The sequence below is a fragment of the Phaethon aethereus genome (assembly GCF_964289735.1).
Source record: "Phaethon aethereus genome assembly, chromosome: 1".
NCBI classification, from domain to species: Eukaryota; Metazoa; Chordata; class Aves; order Phaethontiformes; family Phaethontidae; genus Phaethon; species Phaethon aethereus.
The window spans coordinates 134174227-134194561 of record NC_138575.1 but is presented as its reverse complement, the minus strand read 5'-3'; the positions used below and the strand labels follow the sequence as shown (position 1 = coordinate 134194561).

At 39.6% G+C, this 20335-nt stretch overlaps 1 protein-coding gene across 1 annotated transcript in view; it reads right to left on the bottom strand.

The window, feature by feature from the left end:
- Positions 1 to 20335, bottom strand: part of MAP3K15 (mitogen-activated protein kinase kinase kinase 15) — a gene marked incomplete at both ends in the record, with an annotated part of 94438 nt that overhangs the window by 62594 nt on the left and 11509 nt on the right. Inside the window, one exon of the mRNA XM_082014392.1 lies at positions 1464 to 1603. Coding sequence (XP_081870518.1) covers positions 1464 to 1603 — 140 coding nt within the window. The remainder of the gene's footprint in view (positions 1 to 1463; positions 1604 to 20335) is intronic.

Sequence of the window (20335 nt, the reverse complement as noted above, 5' to 3'; positions counted from 1 at the left end):
TGAGATAAAATCATTCAAAGCTGGAGATTTTTTTTCTCTGAAAGGGTATCCTTAAGGTACCTAGGCCCCTTTCCTACTTGATTGGGCACAGATCAACACACTCCTACTACATCCTAATTTTTCTCACCTCAAAATCTAAAGAGAGATCTTGAAACTATGAGGCAGATGATAAACTAATGGGCATGTAAACCAGACCTCAAAGACTTCCAGTTGCTGGTAAGTAACCTCCTCCCCCTTCTAGTGGTGGCTTACATGTCCAATGAACACTGCTTGGTGAAACTAAAGAGATCTCCGGGTAAATCATGCTACAAATGTTAGATATAGACCTGTTTCTAAGCAAGGTTATTGATATGATTTAATTGTATGTGCTCTGACAGCCTAAGATGATTTTGCTTGAGCAACTTCACATCTGACAGCCTGAAATCCACTTGGGCATCCACTGCACAGAAATTATCATGCCCATGTACCCTTTTCCTCAACAACAGACAAGATATCAGGGGCCATGTAAGAGGTTTAGTTCTGCAAATATGACCCTCTTGAAATCTGGATTATATATTTTTTTAGATGCCTGGAACTAGGTTATTTTGGAAAGAACATCAGTGAAACTGAAGAGACAACTCTTAGGACCCATCCTGAAATTGTCCCAAGAAATAAGCTATATAAAGTCAGGCTCCCTGGACTTCACAGATCTTCCCAGTAGAAGTAATAGCAGTCATGAATACTGGCTTTATAACACTTGGGCTAGCCATTCTTATGAGCCACGCACAGCAACCTGGATCCAAGTAAAGTAATACATTTCTGAAGGGAAGAGGAAAAAAACTGACTGAATTAGTCATAAACCTGAGAATAAAGAAACACCAGCAGGTGGTCAAAAACACGTATTAAGGTACCAAAACCTAAACAGAATTACTGATTAACTTAAACTTCTTAAGCCCAATAAAATACCTCAGAACAAAAGTGATTAGACTTAAGGCCTATAAAAACATTTTGTGAGGATGTCTTTGTCTTCAAACAGTAATAAAAAGGAGATTCCTGCAGTCTTAGCTAGTCAGCACCAAAGAGATACAAATCTCATCTGACAGAAGTGCTTCAACAGTAGGAGTAGGTTGCAATACAGCCCTTGTTCAAGTGTCATTAACACACAGGCCGTAACATTTTTTTTACGTGTACTCTAATTAAAAGAGGGAAAGGAAGGAAAAAATCAGACCTGCACCCTCACTTCCAAGTCTAATCACCTGAAGCAAAATCAGTACCATACTATGGATCTTCTCTTACAAACAAACTTTTATACTATTCTAAATCATTACTATTTTTGCTAGCAGCTGTTTTTCTTAGCATGATTTTGTTATGCAGCTATCAGGAAATCACATTGAATGGAAGTTTCAGACAAACACAAATGTCTGCAGAATCAGATATTTAAAGATATTTCTGAAATGAAGCAGATTTTTAAGTGAGAACCTTACTTTGAGAGACTGAGCAGTATCAGCATCAGTGTCATGGTAGAGTATAACATTATTAGCCATGTCAAAGCTTTCACGGACGCCAAGGTGGTAGAACAGTGATGGTTGCTTGGAAATATCACTCATGTCCACAACTGCAACATCTGAAATGACAGAGGGAGGGGAAAAGTGCAAAAAAAAATTAATAATCTTAAACCCAATTTTATTCTTATATAGGATTTAAAATAAATCCTGAAATTACACATAAATTTGGACAGACAAAATCAATATATTCCAAATAAGGATCATTTTCTCGTGGCATAAGTAAATTTTGCTATTCATATAAAGACCCTACTCAGGAAATTACAGTATTACAGTAATTAGGAGGCAGTATTTATAAAATCTGCTTGAGGTTTTGAAATCACTGTGTCAGGAATAACTCTGGTGAAGCAGCAGTTCTGTATTTGCTCTCTGAGCTAGGCCTGACAGCCTGAACGCCCAGTAGGATGGAAGGCTGCAAACCTTCAGGTGGAACCTCTAAGAACAATAATGTAGCAGAGAATTAGGGGAAAAATGCAAGAACAAGTTCATCTTAAGGGGATGAGGTTTGGAGAACGGGAAATTACTAAAAAGTAGAAAAAGAAATTACTGTGGAAGTTGACTCTTAAAAGTTACAGGCAAGATGCTCAAGACGGGGGGTACAGGAATGAGGGGATTCAACCACAAGTAGCCAGAGCAAGGCTTCCATTGCTCTTGGTTAGTATTCCAGTCAGAAATAGAAGTAAAAAAAATTATGTCAGTGGAAGAGGAGCAGAGAGCTATGGAGAAATATCCCATATTATGCAGAACAGCTGAGGTAGAGGCAAAAGATTTGGATTTCACTATTTTGATTCTCATATAAGCCTGAAAGCCAGTACAGAGGGGAGATATTAAGTGGAGAATAGGACACTTAACACTGAGTTTTTTCCCTTGATCCTTATATCCTCTACGCTACCTAAGAAAATTTTGTTTTAAAGATTTTAAAGGTCTATATCTATATGTCTGTCTGTTTTCACTGCTATGGGATAGACAGATGAACTTAAGTTCAAAGTATTCATAAGACTAGAGCCCTGGCATTGAAACCACAGGGGAGTCTGAGGTTCAAAACAGATTCCAGAGACTCAGTGCAGCTGGGCAGTAAATCCTGTATCTCTGAAGGGGTAACAGATAGTGTCTGTTCCTACGGGGAATGACAGAGAAGGGTGAGTTACTAGTAAACAAGAAATCTAAAAGCAGATCTGATATGTAAGATCCAAACACTGTAGCCAGTTTACCTGGGCTTCATCGAGGTTACAAGAATCAACACCCAGTACTTAGTATGCAAGTTCTTGGAAAAGCCTGCAGTGAATATACACTCCTGTACAATTCCATCAGGCTATGCTGACACACCACACCGGGGTCAGCCAGTCCCTCAGGTTACTAACAGACTCCCTGTTAAAGCACAAGGAATGTCTTGAGCCCAAAGACAGTGAACTGCCTTAAGACCAAAAAAACGCACCAAAACAAACAAAAAAACAACACAAATATCCAAATACACTCCCCTGCCCCCCCCCCCAAAAGCCAAAACTCCAACATAAAATCATGGTAACGTAAGAAAATCCCCTTATTCCTGTGGAATCTCAAATCCTGCACCATCTACTGATGGTCTTTCCAGTTCCTGTTTAGCCAGCTCTCTACAGCATGGACAAAATTCTTAGTATACTGCTCACTGTGGGGTCACACAAACCAAGTGGGCTTGAAGCAGTAAATCCCAGCTCCATATACACATCCAAATCTAGATTACTTCAATATTACATAATCATTTTTTAAAACATAAATGATCTATAAAGCAACAGTTAAGACAAACTAACAAGCAGACCTAGAATGAAATACCATCTAGGAAAAAAAAAAAATTCTAAGAAAAGTCTAAGAGCTTTGACTGTTTTTAGCACTTGTATAAACTGTTTTTGTGGAACTAGAGTGCTGTGAAATCAAAATCACCATCCTGGTAAAAGCATTTAGACAATGTGTTCATGCAGCACACAGATACTGCATTTTACAATAAAATGTGAGCAACGATCCGTAACAGAGTTTACTGAAACAAGACTATACACTGTTCATTGCCACAAGTAGCAGTCTACAACTGAAATTTGTCTTCTATTGAATGCTGCTAGGTACAATGTAAGTAGCATCAGAAACACATTAACGGCACATAAGAACAGAAGTAAGCATCTGCATTAGAAAGGGTAATTATTAATCACTTAGATGTTCATTCACACTGATAAAAGAAGATTTATGAGAATGAGTTTTCCTTGTTTATTCACGCCTCATGAACACAGGTGTAAACAAGGTAAAATAAAGTGAAAATAAAACAAATTGAAGACTAGCAGAGGAGATGAAAATAGTATCACAAAAATACTCATGCAAGTGAAAAAACCCCCAGGAAGATAATTGAATGGATCCAGTCTGACCATGGGAATCAAGGGGTGACACAGCAGTAAATGACAGCAGACAGAAGCAGAGCATCAGAAGTGCTAGTGGCTGTGGACTAGAGCAGTGATGAGAGGCTGCGTTCCCAGGGAACTCTTCAAGCCCCACTCCAGCAGGAACAGAATTGACCTGGGAAATTATAGACTGATCAGTCTCACCTCCATCCCTGGGAAGGCAATAGAACAGCTCCTTCCGGAGGCTGTTTCTAGGCACATGAACGAAAAGAAAGTTATCAGGAGTAGTCAGCATGGATTCACCAAGGGGAGATTGTGCTTGACCAACCTGATAGCTTTCTATGATGCAGTGACTAGCTGCGTACATGAAAGGAGATGCAGATGGAAAGCAGCTCCATGGAGAAGGACCTTGGAGTCCTGGTAGACAGTAAGTTATCCATGGGACAGCAATGTGCCCTGGTGGCCAAGAGGGCCACTGGTACCCTGGGGTGCATCAGGAAGAGTGTGACCAGCAGGTCGAGAGAGGTTATCCTCCCCCTCGACTCTGCGCTGGAGTATTGTGTCCAGTTCTGGGCTCCCCCAGTTCAAGAGAGACAGGGAACTTTCGGAGAGAGTCCAAGGGAGGGCTATGAGGATGATTAAGGGACTGGAACATCTCTTGTATGAGGAAAGGCTGAGAGACCTGGGGCTGTTTAGTCTGGAGAAGAGAAGGCTGAGAGGGGACCATATCAATGTCTATAAATATCTGAAGGGTGGCTGTCAGGAGGATGGAGCCAGTCTCTTTTCAGCAATGCCCAGTGACAGGATGAGGGGCAATGGGCATAAACTGTAGCACAGGATGTTCCACCTCAACATGAGGAAAAACTTCTTCACTGCGAGGGTGATGTAGCCCTGGAACAGGCTACCTAGAGAGGCTGTGGAGTCTCCTTCTCTGGAGACCTTCAAAACCCAACTGGACGCATTCCTGTGCAACCTGCCTCAGGTGATCCTGCCTTGGCAGTGGCGTTGGACCAGATGATCTTCAGAGGTCCCTTCCAACCCCTACCATTCTGTGATTCTGTGAACAGCAACAGGCTTGGAGCAGGGAGGAGAGAGATCTACTTATAGACCAGCTTTACTAATGTGCTAATGAAATGTAGCTTGAGTCCAGTGGGCCTGGACTCAGTGCAAATTTTGGTGGAGAACAGATGACCAACAATAAATGCTTAAAGAAGCAGCTTCCTAAGACATATCCAGTGCACGGGGTGCTGAGTACGGATTTTACTGTCACTGATCACTGTCTCTAAGCATGCTCCCCTACAGCACTACTGTTTTCAGGGTACATCTCTTTTCTTGGTGTAGGAAGTTTTGTGACTCGCTCAATGAACAATGCTAATATGTGACACCACAAATACTTCTCTTTCAGTTGTCCTGTATTTTTCTTATGATTTATGCTAAAATCTTTCAGCTACAGTTCTTTAAACACAGACATGGGACCCTGTACTTCAACCACATATTTAGTATGGTTGGTAAGAAAGAGACAAGAATTCCCTTAAACTTCCTGAGAGACATAAAAAGAAACACTACCACACTGGTATCTGCTTTGCAAAGCTCGATTTATGAATAGAAACATAAGTCAATCACAATGCATCCTCAACTCCCATCCTCCATACCAAGAGAGCCTGTTCAGCCAAACATACTTCAGGGCTTCCCCTTCCAAATTTAGGTTCAACCTCCTCGATCATAGGCAAGTGTGAAGCAAGAGCTAATGCCAACTTAGATGAAATCTTTTAATGACTGTGGAATTTTATGCAATAATGAAGCATTTTACCTCGGCCTAAAAGACAGTGGATATTGTTTCCTATGTTCAGAAGGAAAGAGAGCAGGGGAAAGTGCAGCCCCTCTGTAAAGACAGAAGGCTTCCAAGTGAAGTGTAAAGATCTATACAATGCATCCACCAGAGGCTGTGGAGGGGTGGGGATGTGCTTAATGTTGCACATGACCAATTTTGGATGATTCTGGAAATTTAAACTCATTGCTTTGTTTCTGCAGCAGCCACTCACATTCAAAAGAACATTTCCATAAAAATGTGTCCTTCCTCACCTCTTCTTAAGCATAAGAGATCTTTTCAACTCTCTCTGCTCTCTCATAGTTGCGTATGAAACTATTTCCATCCTGAAAACAGCGCTCTCTTGTCACAAACCCAAAAACTGATCTCACTTGATTAAATATCTGCGTGATGTTCATTTGTCTCAGTTTTTGTTTCTATTGTTAAAACAATTATGCTACATGTATATTTTTTAGTGCGTTAAAGTAATTCATCAGTATTACTAGTACAAACTTGATTACGTCTCTGCATTGTTGCAGCAGGTGGTGCATAAATAATTTCTTATACTACAGTTTACATATTTTAACACTAGCATGTCTTAAGAGGCCAGACAGGGTAGAGACAAATAACTATGACAGCTGAAATGAAGATTAGAGCTCATTACTTGTGGTAAAACAGCGGACTATGAAACTAATACAACCAGAAAAACATTATTACGCAGGTTAAAACTGGAAGACCTATTTCTCTATCTGGAATGCACCTGAAGGCATCATATAATTTAATGATCTAAGCAAATCACAAGTCTTTACGTGACTGTTGTGTGATTTATGGCATTGCTAGCAACAACAAAAGGAAAATTTTGGCACCAGGTTTTGGGATTTGTAAGTTAAAAGCAGTAAACAAGTGAAAATTAAGAAATAGCTTGAAATATGCTGAAAGTTAAATGGAATTTAAGAGGCCTAACAGAAGAAAGTCAGAAAAAGCCTGTACAGCTTTCAACTTCTAATCTAACTCACTTCCATCCAGCCTTATCTGTGTGGAGAGCAAGAACCTTAGTCCATTATTATGGTTTCATTACCCTTCAGCATTTGGAACCTATCTATACACAATAGACTTAAAAAAAAAACCCAAACCTTAATATGATAATAGAAACCTTACTGGAGAAAAATACAGAACTCTGCCCCTTGTTATTCACTAGCATCCTGGTAAATGACAAACCTTCAGATTACTATTGCTTCAGATTATTGGCTATCTGCATCAGTGTCCTCCATAGTCAGTAAATAAGCAAATGTGTTATCCTGAAAACCACTGGAGGAAATTGTCAAAGTTATTCTTCAGAAGAACAACAATGCCCCTAAAGAAAAAAAGAAATCATCCTAACCATGTTCAAGAATCCATAACTTCAGCATGCATATTCTTTTTTTTTTTTTTTCCTGCATGAGTGCATGGTCCTTTAAAGGAAAGAATACCAAAGTTTTTATAGGGAAACAATTAGGGTAAAATTTGAAGTGTATTTGAAAACTAGAAACCCTTTGCCACTTTCACTTAAGGTAAAACAAAAGGCACAACACTCTCAACTTCAATATACTTTGTACTCCCAGAAACTGGGAGAGGGAATAGATCAAGGCAATAAAACATAGTTGTAACTACCAACAGAACTGTTAAGGTAGTTTTTCAGCACAGTTTGTTATACCAGCAAATTGTAAGTGCCTTCCATCAGATCCTAAACACAAGCCAGTTTCAGTGTAAAACGGCTGTCAACATCTGTGATGCTATTATGGTGCTCTCAATGCACTGAGTTATATTAAAATCTCACTGCTCTAAAAATCATGCTATTCTGTAAAAATATGCTTCCTTTTCTTAAAAAAAAATAAAGAATTTGTTCCAATCACAATCACATAGTAAAATACAATAATATATCTAGAAGTTGCCTTAGAAGATAAAAGTCTCATGAGACATAGACATGCAACTTTTTTCTAAATTTAGGAATTTCTGATTGAAACCAAGAGTAATTCAATTCAATCTCTTCAAGTTTGCAATATTATAGCAGGAACTTTGCTCACTTCACTGCTTTGCTGTAGGGCCAGAATTGGTTACAAAAATAAAAAACAACTAAGCAGTAATGATTTATCCTGCAATATAGACTTGTATATATTATAATCACATCAAATAGCATTTAAAAAAAACATTTCATATATTTCAGACTAAGCCTAACTTTTTGCAGATTAAAACCAAGTGCTGCACTTTTGTATAGATACTAAAATTAAAATTAACTGTAATAGTGTAGAAATTGCTTAAAAAGCACCTTTAAGAAGGAAGGTTGTTCTTATAAGTGGCAATCAACTTTTGCACAAGAATTCAGTGCAAATTCAGTGTGGCTGGAGTCTAACTACAAGTTTCAGCCTACTTCCTACTTCAGAAAAGGAAACACATGCATGCACACTGGAGGTCTGAAACTTTTTGATACAGTGAGGGCACTTCCTTTGGAAAGAGCAATCAGTTCTCAGGCCAAAGGAACCGAGACCTCAAAGGACAGGAAATTTAAGAATTAAATTAGGTATGAATCTTCATATTAATTTGGAAAAAAAGATTTCTTTCTGTGCATATACAGTAAGCAATGAAGAAAAGAAATGAGATTTTGGGTTTTATTAACGACACCAATCACAAATTGAAGAAAGAAAACAACTTTAATATCAGCCAAATAGTTTTTAATTAACTTTTTTTAAAGGATGATTACCTTAGGAAGACAACAGAGAAAATTAGATTCTGATTCTGGTGTATTATCCATCCACATTCACTCTGATTATAAAGTGAAACAAAACCTAAACTTAGGTATATCTCAGTTTTGACAGCTCTAATGGATTTGTTAAGTGCTTTAGGAATTCTGAAAACTTGGGCATCAAATGGCAAAAATTCTGAAATGTGCTCATCTATCGTTTGTCTGTCTGCTCAGGAGAACACGAAGGACTGTTGTAAAGTGGCAATTTCAGGCATGTGGTGTTTTATCAAAAACACGGTAACACCTCTAACATTTGTGTTCTCAGACTGAGCTTGTCATTTGCATTTTACTCAGTTGTGTCCTTAATCTTACCTTCATTTACCACAGGTTTTATGTTACAAAATGATCTATTGATGAGAAAAGCTCACCATGCACCAAAAATGTATCAATTCTGCTCCTTTCACCTAGAAAAATGGAAGGCAAGGAAAAAAAGCCTAACAGTTGGGGCTCTTGTAAAAGCCAACATTATCAGAACAGCAAACACAAGGGGGAAAGTCAGACCTTTCTTTTGTATTTCTTCCTTCCTCTGTGTCAAATCTTGCTCTGGAAAGCAGTTTCACATCCTTCCCCATGAAGCCATTCTGCTCTGTGAATGTGAATACTGTGAGTGCTAAAGAAGTAATTTTAACTATGTATTAGCCGAGCCGAATAAGCATTCTTGACTAAGGAACATCAGCTGTTAAATAACCTTCCTGAAAGGACCAGGCAAATCGAGAGCCCTGCTGTTGCTAGGGAACTGCAAAACTTTAATTTTCAGATAAGCCTTTCCACTATACAGCAGCATTACTAACTGCAACAATTAGGACGATTGCTTTGCTCCACTTAACACACAAACACACTAAAACTGGCAGTGCCCCACCTCCAGAGGCAAATCTGGGAACAGCTGTGTTAAGCAAAGCAATCCAACTTCACAGGCAGGATCCAGCTGACCCACTGCTTTTGTTTGGAAAGCAGGCACATCCACATAGAGGAGGAGGAGGAGGAAGAAGAGTTGCCATCCAAGTTTGTTTCTAACCACAGCACTTGGATGCAATGCTAGAGAGTCCTTTCATGCAGCCCTGCAAGGCATCTCCTCCTTCCTACACATCTAAAAAGTCTGGAGCACTCCAACTCAAGCCTCTCAGCTCCCAAGACGAAAGGCTGAAATACAGCAGTTTTTAAACTACGAGAATGGTGAGAATTTACCAAGCAAAGCCATAGCCTGGATTACACTCTGAAAGTGGAGATAAGAAAGCTGGTACAGTTGTTTTTCGTATATAGATCACAAAAGTGCCTCGCATGGCTTCCATTCAAACCACTGGGAGAACCCCCAGCAGCCTAAAAGGACAGAGGAATGAGCACTTTTTGGATAGCCATCCTGCAGGTGATGAAATGTAAAGTCCAAAGAAGCACCCAGCAGAATAATGCAGTGTGGAAGAAACAGAGGCACAGGTACCTGGAGTGAGACCAGTAAGGAATGCAACCAGCACAGCACTATGTACACAGAGGCTGAAAGCATTTTAATGTAGGTAAGGAATATAAAAACCATATTTATTTTAAATATTGACTTTAGTCATAACCAGAAAGAAACTTCTTGTTCATGAGATCAGTGCTCACCTGTAACCTTTTGTCCTTTTGATTTCAAATACTGACTTTTGGCAAGAACATTTGAAAATGTTAGTCTTAGGCTACCTTAGCAACATATGACTTTATAACATTCACTGGTAATTCCCATCCAGCAAAACTGACCTGCAGGATACAGTGAAAATCAGATAACCATCCAAAACAACAGCACAGAGAAGATTGAGGGGCCAATGCTCATCTCTGGCTTTCATAATTTTGTGAGTACCCATTTCATACAACGAACTCCACAACAGGGCTACATTCAGACCCAAACATTACAGCCACTAATCATGTTAGCACTGTGGTATTACTTCACAGTTGTACTCAGATACCACATCTTTCATCTGCCCTCTCGTATACAGAACACACATTAAAAATAGAACTAGAACATATTTTTCATGCTCCACTGGCATTTACTGCAACTCAGGAGAAACTAGTATCTAAAACTATTCATTTTTCTAAACTATGACAAAGTATTTGTGCCATATTTATAATTGATACATATTCCTTAATATCAAAATAACCATCTGTTCCGAAAAATAACTTACTCAAGAAACTGCACTTCAGTTAAAAGGAACAGAACAAACTACAGCAGGTGAGCAACACTGCCAGCTCTAGAGGTCGATCTGTAAACTGAGTTCTCATTTATTTTTATATTTTGGGGTTTCTTTATCCATTAGATACATCTCCTGAAGCTTTCAATTCTTTCCCCTGCAACTGCATATTAGGAACTTTTTTGTTAAATGGAAGAAAGGACTCTTCCAGAAACCTTGGATACCAAAAGCTAAAGCTTTAAAAAACATTTTAGATGTTCCTTAAATATAAATTCACAGTAAAACAAAGTTTCAAAACAAGGCAAGACACTACATTAAAATCAGAACACAGTTCTACTGATCCAGAAAAGCAAAAATTGTGTCAAGAGCATAACTATGCTTATTATTTCTTTAACTGATCTTTAAAGAGAGTCTCCCAGACTCTGCCAAAACACAATACAACTGAGCACCCACAAGAAGTGGTGGGAAGAAAAGTAATGCAGTTAATGTAATATATAGGGCATCCAAACTTAGAATGTATTTTTAATGCTTTTATGCAAGTATGAAGGAGAAAATATTGTATGATTGGAATAGTGGAACATCTAAAAATAACCCGTCACTCAGAAGAGAGCAGAAAACTTTATTATTTTTTGTACAGTTGGCAGTTTAGGGAAAGAAGGGAACAAACAACTAATCCTCAAAGAACTTTTCTTGCAATAATGAACCGCAAAGTTAGGAAATATATAATTCACTGTAAACAGTGTATGCCTAAGCTTAGAAGTTGCTTAATGTTTTCCATGACAAAGCTTTGCTTTCAGTCCCATTTAACTTTGCCAGTCTTTGCTTCAGGTTGTTTTTTTTCTTTGTAAAAGATCTAATTAAAAACAAACCAGCCATTTCTGAGACTGTTGGAGAACTTCTTTTTCTGGCCAATGTTAAGCATCCTCTCATGCCAAATTAAGAAACCTTAGTGCTTCCAAGCACCAAAACAGAAATTTGTCAGACGAGTCAGCCTGTCTAGAAGTACTCTTGTTAGCCTCGTGAAACGCAGGTCGTTCCAAAGCTAAGATTTCAACAGTGAGTTGGTCAGACCCGTAGAGAGATGTTTGGTCTCAGATGAGCCAGTCCTCACTCCCTTCATGGTCAATGCAGAGAGAGGAAAAGCACTTTTATAGCACCATTCACAGAATCACAGAATCACTAGGTTGGAAAGGACCTTCAAGATCATCAAGTCCAACCATTAATCCAGCACCACCGTGTCCCCTAAACCATGTCCTGAAGCGCCACATCCACACGTTTTTTTGAACACTTCCAGAGATGACGACTCCACCACCTCCCTGGGCAGCCTGTTCCAATGCCTGACCATTCTCTCAGTGAAGAAATTTTTCCTAATATCCAATCTAAACCTCCCCTGGCACAACTTGAGGCCATTTCCTCTTGTCCTATCACTAGTTACTTGGGAGAAGAGACCAACACCCTCGTCGCCACAACCCCCTTTCAGGTAGTTGTAGAGAGCGATAAGGTCTCCCCTCAGCCTCCTCTTCTTCAGACTAAACAACCCCAGTTTCCTCAGCTGCTCCTCATAAGACTTGTGCTCCAGACCCCTCACCATCTTCGCTGCCCTTCTCTGGACACACTCCAGCACCTCAACATCCTTCTTGTAGTGAGGGGCCCAAAACTGAACACAGGATTCGAGGTGCGGCCTCACCAGTGCCAAGTACAGGAGCACAATCACTTCCCGACTCCTGCTGGCCCCACTATTCCTGATACAGGCCAGGACGCTGTTGGCCTTCTTGGCCATTTGGGCACACTGCCGGCTCATGTTCAGCCGGCTGTCAACCAGCACCCCCAGGTCCCTTTCCGCCGGGCTGCTCTCCAGCCACTCCTCCCCAAGCCTGTAGCGTTGCATGGGGTTGTTGTGGCCAAAGTGCAGGACCCAGCACTTGGCCTTATTAAACCTCATACAGTTGACCTCTGCCCATCGATCCAGCCTGTCCAGATCCCTCTGCAGAGCCCTCCTACCCTCCAGCAGATCAACACTCCCACCCAACTTGGTGTCATCTGCAAACTTACTGAGGGAGCACTCGATTCCCTCATCCAGATCATCAATAAAGATATTGAACAAGACCGGCCCCAGAACCGAGCCCTGGGGAACACCGCTTGTGACCGGCCGCCAGCCGGATTTAACGCTGTTCACCACAACTCTCTGGGCTCGGCCATCCAGCCAGTTCCTCATCCAGTGAAGAGTAAACCTGTCTAAGCCAGAAGCCACCAGTTTCTGCAGGAGAATGCTGTGGGAGACGCTGTCAAAGGCTTTACTAAAGTCCAGGTAGACAACGTCCACAGTCTTTCCCTCATCCACTAGGTGGGTCACCTGATCATAGAAGGAGATCAGGTTGGTCAAGCAGGACCTGCCTTTCATGAACCCATGCTGGCTGGGCCTGATCCCTTGGTTGTCCTGCAGGTGTCCTGTGAGCACTCTCAAGACCAACCGCTCCATAATCTTCCCCGGTACAGAGGTCAGGCTGACAGGCCTGTAGTTCCCAGGATCCTCCTTCCGGCCTTTCTTGTAGATGGGCGTCACATTGGCAAGCAATTCGTCTGATCTGTCAGAAGTCTACTTCAGGATGAGATGACTTGCAGCCCAGAAGTGCCCATTCCCTTCCACTAGCTATGAAGGGAGTCAAAGCCAACTGCAGACACCTACACTGAATGTGTTCAGTGCTATGAACACCCTCCATAGAGCCTCACAGCTCTGCTTTGAAGAATTGCATTAACCATTAAGGCATTTCAGTCAAGAATGGTATCAGCCCAGCAGATATTTCCCTGCAGATGTACTCACCAGCTGACCAACAAATTGGTAGCCAACAGAGAAGGGCTACAGCTCTTTCTCATCAGTACTATACCCGCAGCCTCTCTGCCTCTGAGAAAGAAAAGGAAAGATTGTCAGCTAAGATTTCCAAAGGAGTCTCTGAAGCACCTAACTCTTGCTGGAGTTTTCCATAAATTGCAAGCTCACTTGTGAATCCCAGCTTCTGACGTTGCTTGTTTTGGCACTCAATAAATATGTGTGGATGAGCGTTCTTTAAGAGGTGTTTTTGCATGCACTATCTCAGTCCAGAGTCTTTCCTGCTACACATATAGTCTGATTTGTTACATTGAAGTATTGACTATAACCTCCTGGCCTATGGATGAAGTTTATACACAAGTTAAATTCTCAGTAAAATTACCTTCAAGCCAAATACAAGCATTACATTTCTCTGTAAGGCAATGATATTCCTCTTTTTTTCATACCATGACTTGTGAGGTCCTGGGAACAACATAGCCTCAAGTCTGGGGGAGCCAACTCACAGTGGTATGAGAGATCACAGTAAAAAAAAAAACAATATACACACACACAGTCACAGGAAACTCACCCAGTACAAACTCCTTTGCACAGCCACTCTTCCTTCAGGAAGGATTGTAAAAATTTACCCAACCCTGGAACCACAATCAAAGTCACCGATCTTCAGTTACTAATCACAGTCATATCAGATGGGCCCTGCCAAGGTCTGCACACTGCTAATAAATTAATTCTGAAAGTTGTGACGTGCACAAGAGATCAATATTTATACCATTTCTTTGTAAAATTACAGCCTTCGAGCTTCTGGGTTAGAAATTGAGAGAGATCTAATCACTTGGATCTTAGGCATTTGAGCAGTTTTGTGACTCAGGCAGATGAATGCTTATGCCTGCCCGCAACTCCTACCTCTTTCCCATGACCCATGGTCTCTGAATCTCTCTCTTCCCATTCTATCCTCCCCTTATCCCTCAACCTATATTTAACCTGATAATTTCTGCCTAACTTAGTGCTAGCACAGCAGCAGACAGAAGCTCTGTCACTGCAGCTAATCAGTCCTATGAGTGGTATCAGCTACCAGCTTCCCACTAGCCTCCTGGAAAAGTACTTTAAGAAACTGTTAGACTTTACAACAATTTAAAGAAATAAAGGTTAAAAACTTAATTTCATGAAAACGCACTTTTTACATATCATATAATAAAACACACTTGCATCTGTAACTAAAAAAATCTGATTCTGTTAAGTAGTAGAAAAGACTCTGGGCTGAGGTAGTACACACAGAAACACCTTTTAGATATGGTCTTCCACACTGTTTTATAATCATATTTCTTGAGTGCCAAAACAAACTATTTAAATTTACAGTGGCTGTTATTTAAACTTTGTAAGCATGCGCCCAACAAAAGTAAAAACAAAAGGGGAAAAAAAAAAGGCAAATTAAAGCAATCTTCTATTGCAGGTTGACATCCACCATTTGACCACGAATAAGATAGAAAGCCACAACTATTAATCAATGCAAGTTTCAGGAAAAACAATTTTTCCTTTAAAAAGCCAATATATAGTGGGAAATACTCTATACTCACTTCCTGATTATTGTTAAAATATGCTGAAGAATCTTAATATTCTAAGAAACTTTTTTAAACACCACAGCTCGTAGCAGTCAAGCAACTGTGGGGTACATGGTGAACAAAGCTGTTCCCACCCACCTCAATGGCCGCAGAAGATAAGCAGAGACACCATGACATAGGCAACAAGATTGCAGGAAGAGAAAGGGCAGTATCATGGCTTAAGCAGCTGAATGCTTGCCTGCAAAACTGAATTCCATCCCTCCTTCTTTCTATCCCACTGCTGCTGCATGATGGTAGTCACATAAACTGAGATTTCAGAGATGGACTTGGTGACCATACAGTTATTAAGATTCTGATTTTCCGGCGGCGAGGGCGGGAGGGGTGAATCAAAATGCACCACTGGAACACAAAAATTGGCTTTGAAAAACAGAACCCTCATTTTAAGGGTAGTTTCTCATAAATCAAATTATATAATTTAGAGGAGAGAATTTATAATTTAGCCTTTAGAGAGAGGAAAATTCCTAACATTTTACTTAAGGTATTCCCTTCTATAATCCAAATGGATCTCGACATGAGTTACAACTCAAATAGTCTCTGATTTAGCATCTGTAGTCTTCCATATGCAAAATAGCTACGCATCTACAGAGCAGTCAGTATGCCTGAATCCTACCGCAAAAAAGACAGATATTCAAATTTCCCATGTGCTCATTCAATCTTTATACACAAATGAATACTAGCGAAGCAGCATTCAAAACTTCTTAAAGAGTATTTAAATAATATAAATTTGTTTCCATTTTTGTTATTCACAGACTTGTGGCAAAAGAAGATTCCAGAAGTCACTCCTCACTTTTTCACAAATTCATTATCACTGGTTGAAAAAAGCTTCCAAACCATATACATATCCAAGACACTGCAAAAATACTTACCCATCACAGATGAGCTGAGAAAAATGCCTATTCAGTAATTTTTCCCTGTTTATATACTCTTAGTACATTCAAAACTTTGACATAGATGCTAGACAGCCGTAAGTACATCTCTCACATCATACATACTTTTCACTATGGCAAGTCTTTAAGGATAACATTATTTCCTAAAATTTCTCTGCAAGCCAGAGAGCCTACTAATTCTACTGAATCTGTCACTTCTCTGCCCTATTTAACAGCAGAGAAGAAAAGAAACAGCAGAGTAAATTAAAAACAGGCGCTTCACACTTGCGTGCCTCACTAGCAGCGTGCCAAGCGTCACATGAGACTATTTCCACTGCAATGTTTACTAGCGCTGAGATAGCCAGTTAAGAGAGCATACAGAAAAAACACCCCAACTCTGAACCTAATTTGAACCTTGCCTGTAGTTTGGGGGGAAAAATGAGGGAGGTGAACTTTATTTAACTTCTCTTACACCTCTGCACTTCCTCCACTGGATCATAAAAGGCAATGAAAGGGAATGAAGTATCAAAAAAAAAAAAAAATCACTTCTGAAATAATCTGGTCTAAGTGAAATTAAGAAGAGTAAAAAATTCAACAAGAAAGGTTGTCCCTTCCTCCCCAATTGCAGGCAAATAAATTTCTAGGCTAAGGAGGTTTAGATATGCGCCAAACTTTTAGACATTTATCCAAACCAAACCACTTGAGAGTCATCCATCATTTAATGTTGAATACCTTGGCTGGAGAGCAGGAAAAAACCCTGCGAAATCTGCACATCTCCAACAGGTCACACACTGGCCAACAACATATATGAAAATCATTTGAAAAAATAAAATTATGGTGAGCTTTATTTTCTGCCAAAAGAAATGTAAGAGATAAGAAAAGTAATAAAAATAAAAGGCACTACAATGGAAAGAAAAAAGATTTCAGTACACTAAAGTTCCTAAGCCTGGGTTAAGCTAAAACCTTTATTATTTTCTTGAAGAATTCAAAACATAGCATACAAAGATAAATAAGACTTTTCTACTTGGAATCTCTTATTTTTCCCAACTATTTTTTTCTAAAAACAAACATCAGGAGACATTTCCATCATTAGCACTGGGAACCTGTACATACCAAACGGAGGTATCCCACCTCATAACTAGATTACGGATTTCCTCTTTATATTGATAGACTCCCAGACTGTCATTTAGGACCCACATAAAAGCACAATAAATTATGCACAGAGAAAATGCTAACTGAGGAAAGGCAGTATTATTAAAGTGCAAATGAAAATAAACTTTACATAAAGCCACAGCACCCTCTGTGAGCCAAGAGACTTGCATCCACATACAAATACAGAGCTCTTGATTTAATACTCTCGATGCTGGGCAGATGTGGATTCAATCTGCTATTTTTAACTTTCCTGTAAAGAGTACAAGCTTTATATGCCAGCCTAAAAGACTGCCTGTGCTACTAAAAAAATTCTTACATACCACTGAACACTGTAATTTCAAAAATGGGCAACATTAATTAAAATATGAGAAAAATCTGTTTCAAGGCACTAAATAGTGATCAATAAAAACTAGAATTTCAGTAGAAGATGGCCTTTGCAAACCAAGTCACAACCATTACCTACTTAATCTTTAACTATCCTATAAACACAGTACACGTTATTACTTCCAGCATGTAGACAAGGAATATTAAGCATGAACACAGCTTGCTTGTTATCACAGCAGAACCATTCTACATTTCCCTACTTTAACTACGATTATAACTAAAAGTAAGATACCCAAAGCTAATCATCATAGGATCTCTGCAGAGGCAGAGGAATATTAAGTACTTCCAAACTCTGATTCATTAGACACAACGAATTACATGAAATTGTGATTTTACAACAAGCCTCTAAACACGGTCTCTGGCATTTATTAAATGTAGTGTAAGATGGTTCACCTCAGAATATACATACATATAAAGTTGTCACAAGATGAATCCCAGCATGGATGCTGACAATATCTCAATTTAAGTATTCAATAGCGTATTTTTTAATCTTTTCAATAAATCCCAAGATAGATTCACTTTTTCCTTGTAAATGTAACTCTACAAGTATTGATTTGAGGCTAATTTCTTGCAACGTTCTATTTATCACACAGCTGAATCCACAGATGAATTTTTTACACTGCTGTTTCAGGCCTATGCCTCTAAGTAAGGTTTGAGCTATGAAGCAGGGAGAACACTGAGTTTTATATCACTAGAGTCTGTGCACTGGTTTTACAAGCACAGTTTCAGATGCAATGAGGGAAAAAGAAATAAATGAATTACTGCAGTGAAGATTTCAGATGGCAAGCAGCTTCTAAGAAAATGTTTTGGAAATTTGTGTTACCAGGTCATCCAGAGCCCCTGAGGCGTTTTGATGCACATGGGCTGCGTAACTTCAGCATACATCAGCAGAATCTTCCCATCAGTTCTGATACTGACAGATGTCACATGACTAAAGTAGCCTTCACCCAGAGATTAAGTTCTCATAATCACAGCAATGGTATTAACTGTGACAGACTGTATGTGAAAAATCAGCATCACCAGGATGCTGACTGGTAACTGAGTACATCTCATGAATTACCAACCTCAAAGACATAAAAGAAGACAGAACATAGTTCCCTGCATTATGCTGCTTCCAAAGAAAAGATATTACTAGTCACATTCATGTGATGATCTTGAAGGTCCTTTGCAACCTTAGTGATTCTGTGATTCACTGAATTCTGCTGGGGAACACCCAGAGTCAGTGCTCTGACAGATTGCCAGGTAGTTATGGACCAAACCAGAAAACTGGGTCTATGCTTTTACAGTGCATTTCCTACTTGTGGCCAGGCCTGCCACAAAGCTGTCTCTGCACCATTAGAACCATCTTTTTTACTGTGTTCTGGACTGCAGTGTGACTGTGAGACACCCAGGCTATCAGATGAGGTGGAAACTCAAATTTGAAGTCATACTGAAGGAAAAGGATCAACAGTACATTGCTAATCTGTACCCTGTGAATGTGTCATGGGAGGAGTATGCAAGAAAGTTTAGATTTAAGATCCTAAATTCTGAATATCCATCTTTGAAATTGTCCAACATACCAAAAAGTAAGGAAATTAACTTGTTATTCTTCTCAGAAGTTTTGTTAGATCTTCTCAGAGGCAATCATTACTAAAAAACAAGGAAACTGAAGGGGCACTAAAGGGTAAAGAAATAATAATTAAAAAAATGGAGCATTCTTTTGTGCCGTGATTGCAAGCTAGAAATTCAAGGCAGTTTCTGGTTTTCAAAAACAATATGAAGACTTACCCAGTTTTGTTCTGTAGTTATTATAATAAGCAAAAAGATAAGTTTATCAACTCCAAACCTTAATTACCATGAAAAGAAACAAGCAAAAAACCCCAAAACAAACAAAAATCCATCTCAACCATTTTCAGACTTCCTTTCATCCAATTCAGATACTTTCTCCACCTGACAACAACCCATAATTTGTCAGTTATCTTAAGGACCACGAACAACAGTAATAGGAACAGGCACAATGTCTGGCTTTGAGCTTGGTAATCATGTCCTTCTCTCAAACTGGGTTTAAAAAGGCTGAGCATGTCAAGCATCTGTTTACAAAGAAAATATCTAAAACAAATAACTCAGTTCCACAAAAGACAGAGATCATGCTGATAAAAGTGGACAGTTACTCTGTTTAACAGGATTGTGCACACAGAAGCTCTGCTAAGTAAGGAAGGCCAGTGCCAAACAGTAACGCCATTGTAAACACTAGCTTTTCTCCCACAATTTTTTATTATCGACTAAGATTAGAGCAGCAGAGATGACTGGTCTAGCACCGTTGGAAAGCAACACAGACAGAATACAGCCTTGTACTGTTTTTGTTTAGCAATCCTCAACTCCAGCTTCATCTTGTCACCCTCAGAGCAAAGGCAGAAGTAACGAGAAATCTCTCCCCTCAACACAAATTAGCAGAATTAAAAAAAAAAAAACCCAAAACTTTTTCCTTTCTTCAACTGCTGTGAGTGAAAGGCAGCAACAGGAGAGTTAATACAGCTAGTCTCACCTGAGTGAAATTATTACGGGCAGATATTTTTCTGCATTAGACAAAACCTGCAGCCTTTCTGCAATTGGTAAGGCAAAGATACTTGATCCAATACAATTTCTTCTGGCTGAGCTACCTCCTAAATATTTGTAACAAATTTAAAGGCAGGGAGGAGATGCGATAGCAATCAAGTGGCAAATAAGTCACTATCCCACATGTAAACAAAGTAACTCCTCTGTTATTTTCCCCACAATCAGTTTCCATGAATCTACAGCTCTGTTTTTGACAGGCCTGGAGACAATGGAGTACCACAATTCATGGAAAGCACTGCAGACACCAGTAGG